This window comes from Leptonychotes weddellii, chromosome 1 (genome assembly GCF_054177405.1).
Source record: "Leptonychotes weddellii isolate Sample4059 chromosome 1, ASM5417740v2, whole genome shotgun sequence".
Lineage (NCBI taxonomy): Eukaryota > Metazoa > Chordata > Mammalia > Carnivora > Phocidae > Leptonychotes > Leptonychotes weddellii.
The window spans coordinates 85,153,208-85,172,371 of NC_138369.1; the positions used below are offsets into that span (position 1 = coordinate 85,153,208).

Below are 19,164 nucleotides of genomic sequence, written 5' to 3' on the forward strand. Positions count from 1 at the left end.
AGGCGTCCCATAAGATTTTATTTATTTATTTGAGACAGAGAGAATGAGAGAGAGAGAGGACATGAGAGGTGGGAGGGTCAGAGGGAGAAGCAGGCTCCCCGCCGAGCAGGGAGCCCGATGTGGGACTCGATCCCGGGACTCCAGGATCATGACCTGAGCCGAAGGCAGTCGCTTAACCAACTGAGCCACCCAGGCGCCCCAAGAATTTCAGTCTTCATGGGGATATGTAGGCTCCCCACCGGCAGAAGGCAGGTCACAAGTTGAGGCCTGATCTCTTGGTGATCTAAGCCAAGCCCACCTTTGGACTGCCAGGTCATGGCCAGTGAGGGCTCCCTAGGAGATGTTGCCCTTTGCCAGTTGTCTTGACTTGCCATGGGTCCTTCAGAATGCACACCTTTGCCACAAACACACATGCATACACCTACACACACACTTAGGAACACCATTTCCAGAATACCCCATTTAGACCATCTTAGGTTTTATCTCATTGATAAAATAATTACTTCATGATAGCATGCTCATGGTAATATTCTCACCAGGATCATAGCTAAAATAGCAATTTTTATTATCTTCAACATGTCATGAGCCCATTCTTGGGCTATATGCTTGTTGACACCATTTTTACATATCTTTTATTTCCGGGTGCCTGGGTGGCTCAGATGGTTAAGCGTCTGCCTTCAGCTCAGGTCATGATCCCAGGGTCCTGGGATTGAGTCCCGCATCGGGCTCCCTGCTCAGCGGGGAGCCTGCTTCTCCCTCTGCCTCTCTCTCTCTCTGTCTCTTATGAATAAATAAATAAAATCTTAAAAAAAAATAAAGTTTTATTTAAAAAAAAATACATATCTTTTATTTCCCAAGCATTTTTAGTTAAAAAAAAAAAAAGCCTCTTCTAATTACTATTGTCAAAGGAATTCTAGATATCATCAATAAGTAAGTCGGGTAATAATTTTTTGGTGGGGGAGGGGAGAAAAGGGAGAAACTGCTATTGCCACTGAAATTTTGTCAGGATAGCATTGTGGGGTGGACAGGCAGTCAAGTTTATCAGAAAGAATCTTTAATTTCACACAGAATACACCCTCCTTGAAGGCTGTTCCCTGACTATTCCTAGAAGCAGCTGGGATTTCTCTTAGCAGAAGAGCTAAATCTGATTTTTAGCTGTTTCTCTCTCCCTCTTTATCTTCTTTTTTTAAGAGCCCGGTGTTACAGGATTTTTTCTCAGTCAGTGCCCATGGTTGTTGGTCACGCTGCTTTGAAAAATGAGGTGTAGACCAGACAGAGTGGTGGGCAGCAAAGCAAGGTTTACTGTGTGACAACAAAGTGATAGTACAAAGCTCCCAAGGACGGAGGGGACCCGAGCTGATTGCCACGGGAGTTTCTAAGTCTAGGGGTTTTTATGCGCTTGTTGGTGGGCTGTTTTAATCTGATTAACCCTCCCTGTGCCTGTCATCCAATCAGGTTTTTGTCATCTATCACATGGGAAAGGGTGGAGGGTTCCTCCCAGGGTGGTGTAAAATCCTTTTAAGGGTGGTTTCTTCTTAGGGTGGGGGCCCCTTGTCCATGCCTGTCTGCCTTCCAACTATCCTTTATCACTGGCACATGCTAGAAATTCATTAACTGCCAAATAAACAAATGGGTGGGATTGTGCTTTCACCAGGCTCTATCCTGAAGTCTAGAGAGCAGGAAGAAGCTGCTTAAAAAATTCTGTAGAATTTAAGTGCCAGCAAGTAGGAACAGTCCATTGGCACACTACAGGCAATCTTAGCTTTGGGGCAATCCTTTGTAAGGTCTGTCTCTTTTATTGTGTATATTGTTAAATGCTTTTGTTTCAGCCTCTCCAATCCACCTTCTTTCTCCCTCTCATTTTTTTTTCTTTTTTAATTTTTATTTATTTGAGAGACAGCGAGAGAGGAAACACAAGCAGGGGGAATGGGAGAGGGAGAAGCAGGCTCCCCGCGGAGCAGGGAGCCCGATGCGGGGCTCGATCCCAAGACCCTGGGATCATGACCTGAGCCGAAGGCAGATGCTTAACGACTGAGCCACCCAGGCGCCCCTCCCCCTCTCATTTTTAAAGAAATTTAACATTTGGGAGGTCCCTAAAAGTATTGTGGGTCTTAGGCACTGAGCCTTTTGTGCCTGACGGATGAGTCGTTCTCATTGGTGCTGGGGGACCGATTGTTGAATGTTTTGTTCATCACCACTAGTAAGACTTAAATTGTACCCGAGAAGTAGAAAACTCAAATGCCTACAAGCAGACCAGGTGTGGGGCATTTGTCCACCATGTGTGTGGTGAAGGTCTGGTGAACTGGAGTGCACAGCTCTCCTCCCAAGATGTCGCTGTGGCTTACCTCCACTGAGTTGCCAGACTTTCCCATTTTTCTTTTCTTCTTCCCTCCCTCCCTCCCTCCCTTCCTTCCTTTTTTAAAAGATTTTATTTATTTCAGAGAGAGAGAGAGCACAAGCAGGAGGAGCAGCAGAGGGAGAGAGAGAAGCAGGCTTCCTCCTGAGCAGGGAGCCCGATGCGGGACTTGATTTCGGGACACTGGGACCGTGATCTGAGCAGCAGGCAGACGCTTAACTGACTGAGCCACCCGGGTGTCCCATAGACTTTCCCATTTTTCTTTTTTTTTTTAAAGATTTTATTTATTTATTTTTTTAGAGAGCGAGCGAGAGAGAAACAGCATGAGAGGGTCAGAGGGAGAGGCAGGCTCCCCGCTGAGCCGGGAGCCCGATGCGGGACTCGATCCCAGGACCCTGGGATCATGACCTGAGCTGAAGGCAGACGCCTAGCCATCTGAGCCACCCAGGCGCCCGACTTTCCCATTTTTCAAGAAATGCTGGAAACCCGGAGTATAAAAACATAAAATCTCCCAATTTAAAAATGCTAGCTCAAATTTCAAAGAACAAAAACCTCCCCGGTTGAACCAAACAAAACACCTTTGTGGATTGCATCTGGCACTACTTTGCAAACTGTTGAACAGAGCTGCAGGGAGAGCCCTTTAAAACAGATGACAGGGACTAGAGAACCAACACATTACAAGGAGACAAAAAGCATCGTTTTAGTGTGATCATAAAAAAGTAATCCTAATTGTAGTAAATTGTAAGATTTTCTTACTATTTATGTGTAGTCCCTTGGCAATACTAATTGTGAATCTAATTAAAAATTCCAGATTCTGTAATATTCCATCTGGATGATTCATGCTATGTCATCCTCCTTAATCTGTGGTTTGAGTAATAGGGCCAAGATTTTATGACATATATGTGTTGAGGAGAACTTTGCTTGTAACCGTGATTGAGTTTTTTAAAGTGTACTTAATTAGGCCTTAATAAAGGCCTATGTATTACTTATTGTCAGGTCACATTTGTCTGGCTTTTGTTGGGACTTTACTGATGAAAAAGAAGAGAAAGAAGAAGTCTGTGTTCCTTTATTTCTAACTCTTTAGGGGCAAACATTATTTTTGTGAGAAGTAGAACTTTGGGGATTTGAATGAAAAACATGCATTTTTTCTCTTTATAGAAAAGTCAGCCTGCAGCATTGCCGGAACATGACTAGGCACAGCCAGTCCCACTCCTTCTTCCTTCATCTCAGCTGATGATTTCACTTTCTAACCCTAGATTGTAAACAATTAAGGTCTAGTTTGATGAGCATTTTGAGTGGGAAAGTATTAGGTTCCTATGGAAACAGAAGCAGAGTCTCTTAGGCTTGGTGGGGGAGGGAGGTCTATAAGGCTTCCTGGAGGAAGTGACATCTTCAGTAAGAGTGCAAAATTGATTCGCTTTTCAATTAGAGATCAAGATGAGGGTAGGAGAAGAAGCCCGGAATTGAAAAAGTGTGATAAAACCTGAGACTGGAAATAAATTCAATTGGACTGGAGATTGCAAAGCATCATTCCAATGTAATTTCAGTGCATAGCACTTGTCACTTTCTGATCATCTCGTTTGCTTGTTTGTCTGTTCTTCCATCCCCATCTGCTCACACAGAACAGAAGCTGTTAACCTTTACCGTTAACCTTTACTGAGGGCCTGCCATGGGTCAGATCCCGTAATAAGTACTCCCTCTGTCTCCCCCCAACACCAACCAGCAGACAAAATTTTACTTCTTAAGAGTTGGCTTAAATGTTCCCTTTTCTGTGAAACCTCCCCATCTCTTTACCCAACCCTTACTCTCAGAATTACTTCTTTCAGGGTTCCCACCACTTTGGTCTCTCCTTGCAGCATCAGTTTAATTCTTTTGTTTTTTCCCCCCATTCTTCATTAAGTTTTAAATCATAGGAAGACAGTGATTTTTATTTGTCTCTGTAAACCTCTCAACACTTTGGAAAGGATTTTATACACAAAACGGCGCTCAAAAATGAATTAATTAATTAGGGAGAGAAAGTGATGAATCAATCCTTCTTCCTTTCCTGCAGTCCTGAGAGCAATCTTTTAAAACTTTAAGTCTGACATCACAGCCCTACTTAACCCTGTTGGAGGCCACTTTTCATCTCAGACTAGAATTCTAACTCCTAAGCACCCTGCTTACTTTAGGGCCCTATGTGAACTTGCTCCCACTCATCTCTCCAGTCACGACCCTTTCTATACCTCTTCTAATAAAACTTGACTGCTTATGGTGACTGCACAACGGGCTGTACTGATTCATGTCCCCAGGCTTTTATTTCAACTACTCCCTCTACTTGGAATGCCCTTTCCATTTTCCTTGCCGGCTCAGTTCAGGCATGATCTTCTCAAGCCAGTTTCCCCTCTTTTTTTTTTTTAAGTAGGCTTCATGCCCAGTGTGGAGCCCAACGCCAGGTTTGAACTCACAACCATGAGATTAAGACCTATGCTGAGATCAAGAGTCAGATGCGCTTAACCCACTGAGTCACCCAGCCACCCCAAGTTTTCTTTCTTTGAATACAGATCCTATTAAAAAGGTACTAAGTACAGAAAAATTTACGGTGCTCCCCTCCATTTATGTGATTTAAAATGGAAACACTAACCCATGAAGTGTACTTTTAAATGACACAGAGCTTACATGTATGCTAGATTTGGAATACTGTCTATGATTTTCTCTCATTCTCCCGCTCTCTGCTTGTACCCAGTTTGTAGATACCCTAACAGTCTATCGGATAACTCCATTGCCGAATTCTCAGGTTGGGTCAAATGCTCCTTTTCTCCACTCTCCAGGCACCGTTCTATCTGAAAGTAACTTGAGCAAATTACATGTTTGCCTTTCGCACTATGGTGTTAGCTCCGGAGCTGGCGCAGACACCGTCTTTGGCCGTGGAGCGCAGGACCTCCAGTCACCTCCCTAGCCGACCGGTCCGTATCTTCTTTAAGGAGCCGTTCCCTCCTCACCCAGCAAATTCAACTGCCTCCCACCTACCAAGGGCGGGCGCTGGGAAAAAAGTGAAATATCAGCCGGCCCTGAAAGTCAGGACAAGGAGAGTCTCCAAATTCCCGTACCCACAAGTTCGACCAGCAACCGGAACACCCACGAAACCCAGCGGAGTGCTCTGGGCCGAGGAAATTACTGCCACCGGAAGTCACGTGCCACAGCTCCGCCCCAATTCCCTATCTCGGCAGTCGACTATTCAGTCTTGCAGGCGCCTCTGGCGGGCTCCGCTGAAATCCACTCTTTCGGCGCTCGACTCGCCCGTGCTGCTGCGGCCGCCGAAGGAGGGGCAAAGCTCAAGATGGCGGACAAAACGCCAGGCGGATCTCAGAAGGCCAGTTCGAAGGTAATTTCTTAGAGGACTTCATAAGTCAGTGAGTTTATCACTGTCATCTGCGGCCTACAGATGCTTCTGGCCAGCGGGAGGAGATTGGGGTGGGATTCCATGTTCTGGTCACGACTGTAGGCCTGGGCCCCGACGCACTGTGGTGCGCAGGTTGAGAGGCCTGGTGTCTCCCTATAGTCCCAGCCTGGATTCGGCTCGAGACTGGCGGGCCCAGGGTGGGTGGCGTGAGTAGTTCGGCCTGCCTTTGGCATTGGAGTGAAGTCAGGGATTTAGATTGAGGTTTGAAGCCGTGAAAACGCGCCCCTGTATTCCTGTTTGTTGATCTCTTGAGGCCGCCGGACAGCACCTGGGAGAGGCGGGAATCGCTTCCCGGTGCTTAAGTGTTCGCCTCTCTTTCCTTGGTTCTTTGGTTTTAGATCTCACACGCTTCCGGTCTCCCTCAGTTTCCCTCTTGCCCTCCAGGGAATAAATAACATCTAGGGCTGCAAGTTGTGAGGGGAGGACCAATGGTCGAGGGACGCGGGGTGGGAAGTGCAGAGGCGGGAGCAGCTCTCCTTTGCAGAGCTGCATCGCCAAGGTTAATGCTACGCTCTACACGTGGTCTTATCTCACTTAAGAGGAAGTACAAAATGAGCACTTTTTTTTGAGGGTGCGTTTTCAGGGACTCGGGGTCTCCTTCATCTTCGTGTTGTGTGTTCCACCGAAAAGAGAATTTCCAAAGACTTGGCAGCCACTCAAGATTGTTAAATAGATTTTGAGCTAACAGGGTACCGTGTGTAACTATTGTGAAACCATTGAGCTGTAGAAGTGGTTTAGCAGTAGTTAGGTGGTGGTTAGCATCAGGTCTTTGTTGCCATCTTGGGCCGGTTACTTAATCATTTTTTACTTTTGAGTTTCTCATCTTGAACACGATATTAAAAGTAATAGATACTGCCCGAAGTAGTTATTAAGCTTTATGATGCTAATGCAAGAAGCTGTGTAACACTTAAAGGTTTTAGGGACTGTTATATCTTGCGGAGCGTGTATGATTATAAATCGGTTATTAGGAAGTTAAGTTTACGGTGGACTGGGAGAGCCCTGCGTTTAGTTTGTTCTGAGAAACAACCCATTTTATACTTGCTTTATCAGTGTCAGATCATAATCTTTATGACATTTTGTGAATGATGTTCATAGTTTGTAATTAGTAATGTCTTTACCCCTCATCCTTTAATTTTGTAGAAACTATGGGAGAGGGCCAGTTTTGTCTGTTTTACATTCTACTTTTACTCCTTGTTAGTTTCTTCACTCCCCAGTACGTTTCCCGTCGGTGTGGAGCGGAATAGTTGGGTACATCATTCAGGCCACTTCCTCAACAGATTCACAAAAACAGCCCTGCTTGCTGCTGTTAGGCAACTAGTGCTAAAGCTACTACACCCGTAATAATTCGCGTATAAGCTTCACAATTTTAGTTTCTTTCAAAGGAATATTTTAAGTACCTCCTACTTGACGCTTTGGATACATTGAAAACATTTTAATGTATATGTTCAGGCTTCCTTCTAAAATATATTTCTTATGGTTGTGAGTGTGTGGCTGTTCCTGTAAGTAAATTGTTGGATCTTCCAGTAATCTTTTCAGTTTATATATTGCTTTAGATTATCATCAGTTCATGCTATTAAAAGATTCCTTACTGATGTCTGTAAAAGGAGAGTATCTCAGGACTCCAGTGATAATTGATGTGATTTTCTTCATTAATATGGGGGGCTGCATGATGCAGTTAAAGATGATGGATTTTGATAACAAGCAAAAGACATTTGGATTCAAATCCTGAATTGGTAATTGCTTATATTTGTGATAATAAGGCAAATTGCTTAAACTCTCGAGCTTCAGTTTGCTCATTTGTAATATGGATGTAATCTCTTTTTTACAGGGTTGATGTAAGGATTAAATTAATTAATGTTTATAAAGTACATAATAAATCTTAGTTCCCTTTCCCCTCTCCTTTTTCTTCCTAGAGGAATTAAAAAGTAATTACTTTTAAAAATGTTGGATAATTCAAATCCTAAGGTTTAGAATCTGAGTTGTCAACTATCTTATGACTGCCCACATTGTTGCTTTCTATTTCTCACACAAGTCCAGACTTTATTGGAGAGAGTATCAGATCTTTTTGGCTAATACTGTAGTATTTGGAATTTCTAGCCTTTGATCTCTGTGGTTTGATTTTCTTTCCTCTGGGAGATCAGATGAGTGACCCATTCTGCAATACAGATGGAATGAACAGATTCTTTTGTTTCATGCTCATTCTTTGGTAGTTAAATTCCCATTGATATAGGTTGGGATGCTTGTTAGTCATATTTCTACACATTGAGGAAAAAATGTTAATTTAAAAATGTACAAGGGAATGTAATGTACAGCATGGTGACTATAGTTAATAATACTGTATTGCATATTTGAGAGTTGATCTTGAAAGCTCTCATCACAAGAAAAAAATTTCTGCATGGTGAAATATGTTAACTAGGCTTACTGTGGTGATCATTTCGCGATATATACAGATACTAAATCATTATGTTGTATACCTGAAACTAATACAATTTGTATGTCAGTTGTACTTCAAGAAAAATAAATAAATTAAAAATAAAGCTGGGCTTCCTTGGGCATTTAGTGCTGAATTGGTTAAGGAACTGTTTTGATTGCTGATTAACAAAAGTATTTCATTTCATTTCAAAGTAAAATGAGGATATATTCAAGGCTTGTGATCCTTAGGTATTTATTACTGCTTGTGTACATTCTTTTGATGGTACCTGAAGATGTGTAAGATTTAAATATGGTAAAATACTCTAAGTGAAACACAAATCTTGAAAATTAGGTTCTTCATGGTTTGCTACTTTTAGTTTAGAGTGAAAGTTTGTTATGGTATGATTGTAACTTTATCTTAAAATATAAGGTGGATAGTTTTATGGGTGGATGGAGAGTGAAATTATGAACTTCTGGGCGCCTGGGTGGCTCAGTTGGTTAAGCGACTGCCTTCGGCTCAGGTCATGATCCTGGAGTCCCGGGATCGAGTCCCGCATCGGGCTCCCTGCTCGGCAGGGAGTCTGCTTCTCCCTCTCCCACTCCCCATTTGTGTTCCCTCTCTCGCTGTGTCTTTCTCTGTCAAATAAATAAATAAAACCTTTAAAAAAAAAAAAAAAAAAATTATGAACTTCTGTTTTCTTGATTGGTACTCTTTTAGAAACTTGAGTATTTGCAGCGGTGGTGCTTCTGTATGACTCTTGATATGGTTTTTAAAAATTCCCATCTTATTAGATTGATTGTTTTCTGAAAATCCAGTTTTTATTTTCTTTTTTTTTTTTTATTTTTTATTTTTTATTTATTTTTTATTTTTTTATTTTTTAAAGATTTTATTTATTTATTTGACAGAGAGAGACACAGCGAGAGAGGGAACACAAGCAGGGGGAGTGGGAGAGGGAGAAGCAGGCTTCCTGTAGAGCGGAGAGCCCGACGCGGGGCTCGATCCCAGGACCCCGGGATCATGACCTGAGCCGAAGGCAGACGCTTAACGACTGAGCCACCCAGGCGCCCCCAATCCAGTTTTTATTTTCTTTTGATTTTATTCCTGAAGCTTTTTTCTTCCTGGAAAGTAAACCTGTGGAACATTCATTTGCCTTAGTGGCATATGAAAGAGGGGTTCATGTGGTGTGCAAGTTGAAGACTGCTGCCTCTCTACTACTTTTTCACAAAGATCATTTTTTTAAAATAAGAATAAAAACTTGGCTACAAGATATTAAACTTGAAAATATTAATATTACAAATAACTTGCCTCTTATACTGTTTTTAAATAGTTTTAATATTTTATTGCAGACCAGCCGTGTGTTAGATACTGTGCTGAAATAACTACTCAAAAAGCAAGATGCATTTGCCAGTAGCACTCAAGGCTATTTGGTACTGTTAGCTGTCTCTTTCTTCAGGAGTTAAATTTTTTCACTAGACTTTCCTTAATTTAGATTAACTACAGGATATTCAAAATGTACTTACAACTTTTCATGTATTGGTAGTGTTTGGAATGTAACTTTAAAGATCATTTCAGGTTTTTTTTTTTTTTTTTAATCTTACATAGTACATGGCTTAGTGTTCTATAAGGTTTTTTTCGAGAGGTGGCCCTTGGTTTGCTTTGGAGAGTGGTATTAAGGTAGGTAGCTGCTACTTGTTAGTGTGTGGGCAGCAAAGTATGTTGACAGTGGAGTGTAACTTAATTTTGTTGGGTAGGTGCTTGTTCCAGTAGGTTAAGTCAACAAGTATATTGAGGATCCGTCACTTGGCAGATCTTGTGCTTGACTTTGAGGAAGAAAACATTAAATAAGACTATACAAACTGGGCAGTGTGCTGTCTAGTGGAAGAAAAGTCAGCACATAATAGTACAAAGTAGAGGTATCTAAAAGTTTAGAAAGAAGTGACAGCTGGTTAAATGGAGGGTGGGAAGGAGAAGGCTTGAAGAATAGAGGAATTTGAGTTCTTCTGAACAATGAGCGGAGGTTTGAAGGATAGAGATAGGGATATAAGAAGAGATGGGTGAAGTAAAGAAAAATAAATCTGGGAAATGGATTGGTAAGTGATCTCGTTTAGTCAGTGCATAGAGCACTTGCATAGGGAATAAAAGTTGCTGAGATGGAAAGGTAAGTTTGAGATAAATTGTAGAGATTTTGAATGCTACGGAGTAAAATTAGAGAGCCATGGAAAATTTGAGGCAGGAAAATCCTTTAGGAAAGAATTCTTGGGGCGTACTTAAGGAAGAATTTGGGAGTGAGGAGGACCATTTGGAAGATTATTGCAGTGCTCCTGATAAATATTGAGGATTGTTGCAGAAATCTCACCTCAGATCTTCTCTGGGAAGCTTTCTTAACTTCTTCCCCACTCCCAATAAGATTTGCCTGCCCCCTCTGCTCTAATGGCCATTGTTTTACTTGACTCTTTTATTAGCTTTATTTTACTTTATATCTTATATCTCTGATGTAAGGCATAGTACCAGTAAATGGTTGAATTAAGGGAAGATCTGGACCACAGTTGTGTCTTTGGAAAGGAAGAGTCCCCATTGAAGAGCTGTGATTAGAGGCGGGATGAGCAGAATTTGACTCATGTGATTATGAGGGGATAAAGGAGTCCAGGATGATCCTGTTATCATGCTTGTTGCTGGGTAATACTTATTGAGCAGTTATTATTTGCTAGACACTGTTCTAAGTGCTTTACCTGTTTTTGTCTTTCACAATAATCCTACGAGGCAGGGTGCTATTCAGCTTTACAGAGGAAAGGAACTAGGGCCAAGGTTACAAAACTGGCAAAGTCCTAAAACCAGGAAGTCTGATTCCAGAATCTGTGCTCTTAAAAGCATTTTACTACTTCCATATTATTAGTGATTGAGAGATACAATCCATTGTCAGAAATAAGGTCAATAGGAGAAACTAGTTTGGAAGGAATTTTAAATATATTGAGTTTGAGGAGCTTGCAGACATTTGGATGAAGATGTCCAGGAGGTAGTTTGAGAACAGATTGGAACCCAGGAGAGGGACTAAGGTTGAAAATCTTTTAAAGAATTAGAAGTCATCTCAGTACAATAAAGGTGTTGATATGCTTCCTATGGGAGAGATTGTTAAACTTGTGGAGATGTAAGTTGATGCTTTAGAGGACGAGAGGAGAAAGAAGACATTTTAGGAGTCAGTAATGGGAAGGGAAAGCTGATGACACAAAATGGTGGTGTTGGAGGAATGAATGTTCCTGTGGCTAGGTTGCTAACTTGAAAAAAGTTTTTATTCTCAGCCACCAACATATAGGGCCATATAGTATAGTGTAGTTGGCTTAGCTTTTATCTCCTTAGCAGTCACAAGAATGATCCTTTTTTCTTTTGGATTTTCTTGCCATCCTTCACCACATTGTGCTATCTGCTTTCTCTACCGAGATAAATTTGTCTTGTGTCTGCTTCTTTATTGTCTTAAGCTTCCTTTAATTCTGTCCATTCATTTCTTGCTTTTTGGTGTTTTCATATGGATGAAGAATTGTGCTCTAGACTTCAGAAGATCTGTAAGCATCATTAATTTGTTCTTCAGTTAAAAAAACCATAAAAACCAAACCCAAGACAAATAATATAGTCAGGTCTAGGTTAGGAAGAGGGAGAGGTTCAGTTTCTGAAATAGCATTACATTTACTGTTTACTTGGACCACTAGCTTTAGAAGTTGGTTATTTAAAAAATCTTATTAACTACTGTTTGCGTCTCTCAAGCTTAAAGAAGTTCCATTCTGAATGCTGTGTAGTTATAGCTGCAAATCAGTGGAATATGTCTGGTTTGCAGTAGATGTGACCAGTGCCATCTTAGGTTAATTGAAATCAGCTGATGCACCTTCGTAAGCTGTTGCTGTTATTTTTAAATCCTAGAAACGATGATTTGGATGTGGTAGCATAGAAGATTAAAGAAGAAAAGGGTAGCACTGTTTTAGCTGCTCTTGCATGCTTATTCTTCTGGGTGAACTTTAGAATTATTTTTGGCAGCCCCTGTGCCCCCTTGCAAAGATTTTCCTTTGGGGTATAGAGCTGTTGAATGAAATTGCACTAAATATGTAAATAAATTTGGGTATAATTGACATTGTCTTAATAATGGGTTTTCTAACCCGGCATATGATGAGTCTTTTCTAAAGGTGACTTGAATAACTGAATCCTTCTGTAAAGGATTTTTACTTATCCTCACTACCCACAATACCTTGCAAAATAAAAACAGCTCAACTGAATCCTTTCTTCACCTGGGTTGTGTACATTTCTTTTGTTGGTTTCTAGATGCTTTATACTTCTTTTGACTATTGTAAATAGGATATCATTTTTGTTACCTAACAGGTTAATACTAGTATATTGGCAAGCAGTTGATTTTTTTTTTCTCTGTTCAGCGTCTTGACTGAATTTTTTTTTCTTTTCTAAGAGTAGTTATTCTTTTGGATTTTCTCATTTCTTAGTGTGTGCAAATGGGCACATTTCAAACTGTGTCTCAGTGTGTTTCAGAGAATTAAATTTAAATATTAAAAAAATTTCTTCTTCCATACCATCTTGCCTTTTAAGAAAGGTTAGATGGGAGAAGAAAGTGAATGAGGAAGGACACAATAAAAGTTGGAGATAGAAAAAGATGGCTAGAAAGAATAGTGATGGAAGGTATCTCAGTGCTTAGTTGTCTTGAGCTTATTTTGCTTAGGGCCCAGCATGGTGGAGTTCAGAGGAACAAATCGATCAGTGCGAAAATCTGACCAGCTGTTCTTAGCCTTAAGTTTAGAGAAGATACATGAAGCAATACTGTGTAGACTTGCATGAGTTTTACTATATTTGCGCTTTTATATATCTTACAAATCCTTAGTTTTCTCTTAAAATTTAATATAATGTTTTGTGCATTTTATTTGAAATCTAGAACTCGGAGCTAGGGTCAGATATTTGTGGTGTTAAGATTCTTGGTTTCACTTTTAACATTTGACTGTACATAAAAATAAGTAAAATCTCACTACCCACAATACCTTGCAAAATAAAAACAGCTCAATGACAGAGTTAAATTCTGGGACTCCCAAGTAAAAATTTCAGACAGATACCACATGTTATTTAGTTAATAGTCTTGTAGCTTGGCTTCTTTGTCTGCATAGTGAAAAAACAAAATATTGTATGCCATATGTAATTTGATCTGTAGATAATTAAGAAAAAATAAGATGAAATTTTTACAGTTGACATTGTTGAGAAGTGCCATTATTTGAAGACTGAACTTTTTCTGTGCAACCGTCAGCAGTAGTGGCATGCTGAATTAGAAGCAGCCTCCTTAAAACAAGTTGTAAATGGTGGCCAGCAGTGGATTTGAAAAAAGCATTTTCTTTTTTTTGAACTCTTTCTGCAGCAGCATTTGTACCTTTTACATTAAGGGTTTATGTGTGGATTTTCTTGTTACTAGAATCTGCTTCCTATATGATTGTGTAGTTGGAGGAAGGAGGGGAAGTTTCTTTGCTGTATAGCAAGAAGTTGCTGCTCTGTCAGTGTTGTGGCAGTAAACTGTGTATCTTATGACTTGGGAAGATCTTTTGCACGAAAATGCTGTTGTAAAAATAGTGGTTAGGTTTCCAGTCTACAGTTTAAAAAGTTTATGCCTCAAATATATCCTACTCTCATTTGTATCATATTTTGGCATATATGCATTCTGAATTTTAAAGAATTGACTTGCACATTTATTTTGGATCACAATCTTTTTGTAAGTCCTAGATTTCCTTTGGTTTTATTAGCTGAGAAGAAATTGCTACAAGTTTGGGAAGATTAAGTCTATATAACTTGAGACATACTTGTTTTGTTAGCATAATACATTTTTAGATCATTTAAATATTGACTTTTTAATAATTGCAGACCAGATCATCAGATGTTCATTCATCTGGATCTTCAGATGCACATGTGAGTATAAAAGACAATCTTTGTCTTTTTTTTTTTTTTTTTTTTTAGTATTTATTTATTTAAGTAATCTCTACACCCAACATGGGGCTCCAACTCATGTCCTCCCAGATCAGGAGGTGCATGCTCCACAGACTGAGCCAGCCAGGGACCTCTCGTCTTTGTATTTTTTTAAAAAATATTTTATTTATTAATTTGACAGCAAGAGCAGGAACAGAAGCAGTGGGAGTGGGAGAGGGAGATCAGGCTTCCCACCGAGCAGGGAGCCCGATGTGGGACTCGATCCCAGGACCCTGGGGTCATGACCTGAGCTGAAGGCAGATGCTTAACGACTGAGCCACTCAGGCACCCTCGTCTTTTTTAACATTTAATTTCTCTCTGTATCCCTATATTTATGATTTTACTTGATAAATATTATTGTATTGTATGTGTCTATTTTCTGTCATGTTTTTGCTAGGTGCCCTTTTTTTGTGTGTGTGTTCTATTTGTATAAGTTGGTCCCCTCAGACCATATTAGAAACCAAGTATGTATGTGTCTTTATTTTTTTATTGTGCTTATAAAGTTCTGTACATATACAAATGTGTATACTTGTACATTGACTGTGATTTGCATTGTACATGTTATTTTTTCACTGCACGATATACCTGTTGGAAATCCCTGCAAGTCAGCAGTTAGAGCTCTAATATAGTCTTTCTGCTGCCATTGTAATATCCCACAGGGGAAAGTACACATGATTTTTTTTTTTAGAGATTTTTTTTTTAAAGATTTTATTTATTTATTTATTTGAGAGAGAATGAGAGAGAGCGCATGAGAGACCCTCCCTAGGGTCAGAGGGAGAAGCAGACTCCCTGCCGAGCAGGGAGCCCGATGTGGGACTCAATCCAGGGACTTCAGGATCATGACCTGAGCCGAAGGCAGTCGCTTGACCAACTGAACCACCCAGGCGCCCAGTACACATGATTTTTAAAGCTATTTCTCTGTTGATGGGCATATACTTGTCGTTTAAAGCTTTTTGACATTTTGAATAATTCTTAAATAAACATTCCTTTACATGTTATTATAGCAGTGCTCAAAGTATGGTTTTCAGACCCTTGGGGGTTACTGAGAATTTTTCATGGGTTTTGTGAGTTCAGCTATTTTATAATAATACAAAGACATTTGCCTTTTTCATCATGTTGTCATTTGCATTAATGGTGCAAAAGCAATTGATGGGGGGCGCCTGGGTGGCTCAGTTGGTTAAGCGATTGCCTTCGGCTCAGGTCATGATCCTGGAGTCCCGGGATCGAGTCCCGCATCGGGCTCCCTGCTCAGCAGGGAGTCTGCTTCTCCCTCTGACCTTCCTCCTTCTCATGCTCTCTGTCTCTCATTCTCTCTCTCTCAAATAATAAATAAATAAAATTAAAAAAAAAAAATTAAAAAAAAAAAAGCAATTGATGGGTAAACTGTTGGCATCCAATATAAATCAAGCTGGTGTTGTCAAAATGTATTAGTAGTCATTGTATTCTTCCCTACCTGGCACAGTAAGGTAAAAATATGCTAGTTTCACTTAAGAATGTTGTTGATGAAGCAGTAAAAATTATTAATATTAAAAATTTTGCCCTGTGGGGCGCCTGGGTGGCTCAGTTGGTTAAGCGACTGCCTTCAGCTCAGGTCATGATCCCAGGGTCCTGGGATCGAGTACCGCATTGGGCTCCCTGCTCTGCGGGGAACCTGCTTCTCCCTCTCCCACTCCCCCTGCTTGTGTTCCCTCTCTCGCTGTGTCTCTCTCTGTCAAATAAATAAATAAAATCTTAAAAAAAAAATTTTTTTTTTTGCCCTGTGTATGGTGGGTCTTTTTAATGTTTTGTATGATGAAATGGGAAGTACATATAAGGCACTACCTCTTCTCAAAGTATGTTTGTCTTGAGGAAAGGTACTTGATGGATTATTTAAGTTGAGAAATGAAAACTGGCTCCTTTTTTTTTTTTTTTTAAGATTTTATTTATTTATTTGCCAGAGAGAGAGAGAGGGAGAGTACAAGCAGGGGGAGTGGCAGGCAGAGGGAGAAGCAGGCTCTCCCTGAAATCATGACATGAGCCAAAGGCAGACGCTTAACCATCTGAGCCACCCAGGTGCCCCAAACTGGCTTGTTTTTTGATGGAATACCATTTTTACTTGAAGGAACAACTGACAAACTGTGGTTAATCAGACTTGGATGTTTGGCAGATAGAAGGAAACAGACCTGTTACTTCAAAGAAAACAGTTACTTGTTTTTTTTTTTTTTTTAAGATTATTTATTTATTTATTTGACAGAGAGAGACACAGTGAGAGAGGGAACACAAGCAGGGGAGTGGGAGAGGGAGAAGCAGGCTTCCTGCCGAGCAGGGAGCCTGATGCGGGGCTCGATCCCAGGATCCTGGGATCATGACCTGAGCGGAAGGCAGAGGCTTAACCACTGAGCCACCCAGGTGCCCCGAAAACAGTATTTGTTAATGATATATTTGTTAATGATACAAAATTTGAGCTTTCAGGTACAAGTTAGAATTATTGAAAACTTTCCCTGTACCAAAGGACTTTTCTGATGAAATCATTGGTGATATTAAGGGATGAGAGTTTTGATAGTGTATAGTGAAATTTGTCACTCTTTGGACATTTGGGTTGTTTGTAGTTTTAGTACTACATCTGTGATTTTAAAAACTTGTTTTACTTTTCCTGAAGATGGATGCATCTGGACCCTCAGATAGTGACGTGCCAAGTCGGACACGACCTAAGAGCCCAAGAAAACATAATTATAGGAATGAGAGTTCCCGTGAAAGCCTTTGTGATTCTCCTCATCAGAATCTCTCAAGAGTAAGTGTTGATAAAGATAAGAAAGGATTAATAATTTTAATCTGTCCTTGATTGAATTTGGTGGTTGAATATTTTGGTTTTATACTGGTTCTTTCATCATGTACTATTTGAAAATAGCATTTTTTTTTTTAAAGATTATTTATTTATTTATTTGACAGAGGGAGACACAGTGAGACACAGTGAGAGAGACACAGCAGGGGGAGTGGGAGAGGGAGAAGCAGGCTTCCTGCTGAGCAGGGAGCCCAATGCGGGGCTCGATCCCAGGATGCTGGGATCATGACCTGAGCCGAAGGCAGACACTTAAGGACTGAGCCACCCAGGCGCCCCTAGCATTATTTTTTGTATCTGGGTTAATGATAAACTCAAGTTCATGTAAGGAAATTTTTTTTTTTTTTTAAGCTTATATGTGAGATAAGATTCATTTAAAATTGAAAATTTTAATTATAAAACCAAGGAGTGTTTTGTATTAACATTTTTTTTTTTTTTTTAAGATTTTATTTATTTATTCATGAGAGACAGAGAGAGAGAGGCAGAGGGAGAAGCAGGCTCCCAAGGAGCAGAGAGCCCGATGCGGGACTCGATCCCAGGACCCTGGGATCATGACCTGAGCCGAAGGCAGTCGCTTAACCAACTGAGCCACCCAGGCGCCCTGTTTTGTTTTTTTTTTTTTAAAGATTTTATATATTTATTTGACAGAGACACAATGAGAGAGGGGACACAAGCAGGGGGAGCGGGAGTGGTAGAAGCAGGTTTCTTGCAGAGCAGGGAGCCTGATGGGCGGGACTCGATCCCAGGACCTTGCGATCATGACGTGAGCTGAAGGCAGACGCTTAATGACTGAGGCACCCAGCGCCCCTAAAGTGGTTTTTTTAAAAAAAAGATTTTATTTATTTATTTGCCAGAGAGCACGTGGGAGAGAGAGAGAGAGAGAGAAAGAGTACAAGCAGGGGGAGTGGCAGGCAGAGGGAGAAGCAGGCTCTCTGCTGAGCAAGGAGCTCGATATGGGACTCGATCGCAGAAGTCTGGGATCATGACCTGAGCCGAAGGCAGACGCTTAACCGACTGAGCCACCCAGGCATCCCTGGATATAAAATGGTTAAGGGTCAGATTATTGTTCCTCCCTTGTACCAAACATTTACTGAATCAGATATCACAGGCCAATCACTGGAAATAAATAGATGGGTAAAATGCAGTTCTTGCTCTTGGAGAGCTTAGTCTCACCATGGGAAGTAAACAGAGGTAGGTATTATTCACTCTGATTAGTGTGCCCAGGGCAGTATGAGAACAGAGAGGGAGCATCTTTTTTTTTTTTTTTTTTTAAAGATTTTATTATTTGAGAGAGCACGAGAGGGAAGAGGGCAGAGGGGGAAGCAGACCCCCCGCTGAGCAGGGAGCCCGATGTGGGACTCGATCCCGGGACTCCAGGATCATGACCTGAGCCGAAGGCAGTCGCTTAACCAACTGAGCCACCCAGGCGCCCGAGAGGGAGCATCTTTATTATGTGTATCTGCAAAGCGTTCTCATGCTCTTTTAGTCTTTTTTCTAGTTTTTCTATTTCATATAATTTTTCTTGTTATTAAACTTGGGGAATTAATAAATTAATAAAAATTAAATTTGGAAATATAGAGAAGGCAGTCATCACCAGCCAGTATTAACATTGGTAACACTTTATTTTTATTGTTTAATATTCTAAGCATAAATATATTTTTACTTTGCTGAGATCCATTTTACAGGAATACATTTTAAAATACTCTGTTTTCAGTTCTAATTTTTTTAATTTTAGCAAAAATTCTGTGAAACTTTTTAATGGATGATTATATTTCTTTGTGTAGACATTCCATAATTCCCTTAACCATTTTTCTCTGTGGTGTGTAGGTTTAGCTCTTAGGATATAAATAAAATTTGAGCCCTTCTGATTTTGTTTTGTAAAATTATGTTTTTCATTGAATTTATATGTAATTTTACCATTTGTTTAAACTTTTAAAATTAAAACCAAAGATGCTTTACTTTGAATCTATTCCTGAAACCTCATTTTGACTTTTGGGTTATAAACTTTTATTTTTTCAAAGTGATTTTAATGTAACTTTAAAATAATTTGTAGCAGTATTACTCTTCTATTCTGCTTCTTTCAGGGGCAAGCCTATTTATAACCAGGGAATTGATAAAGTCTAATTTGTAATTGGTTAACTTCTCAT

The 19,164-nt window shown here is 40.3% G+C and overlaps 1 protein-coding gene and 1 long non-coding RNA gene across 3 annotated transcripts in view; both read left to right on the forward strand.

Annotated features, from left to right (window-relative positions):
• The first annotated feature begins 5,408 nt into the window (after positions 1 to 5,408).
• Positions 5,409 to 19,164, forward strand: part of U2SURP (U2 snRNP associated SURP domain containing) — a 58,483-nt gene continuing 44,727 nt past the window's right edge. For both annotated transcript variants that reach the window (XM_081827467.1, XM_081827468.1), the window contains exons 1-3: positions 5,409 to 5,717; positions 14,098 to 14,142; positions 16,838 to 16,969. In XM_081827467.1, coding sequence (XP_081683593.1) covers positions 5,673 to 5,717; positions 14,098 to 14,142; positions 16,838 to 16,969 — 222 coding nt within the window. In that variant the 5' untranslated portion in view covers positions 5,409 to 5,672. The remainder of the gene's footprint in view (positions 5,718 to 14,097; positions 14,143 to 16,837; positions 16,970 to 19,164) is intronic.
• On the forward strand, positions 12,217 to 13,824 carry LOC145722845 (uncharacterized). The gene is made up of 2 exons (XR_014147420.1): positions 12,217 to 12,402; positions 12,458 to 13,824. It is a non-coding gene; the product is annotated as an uncharacterized LOC145722845 (long non-coding RNA).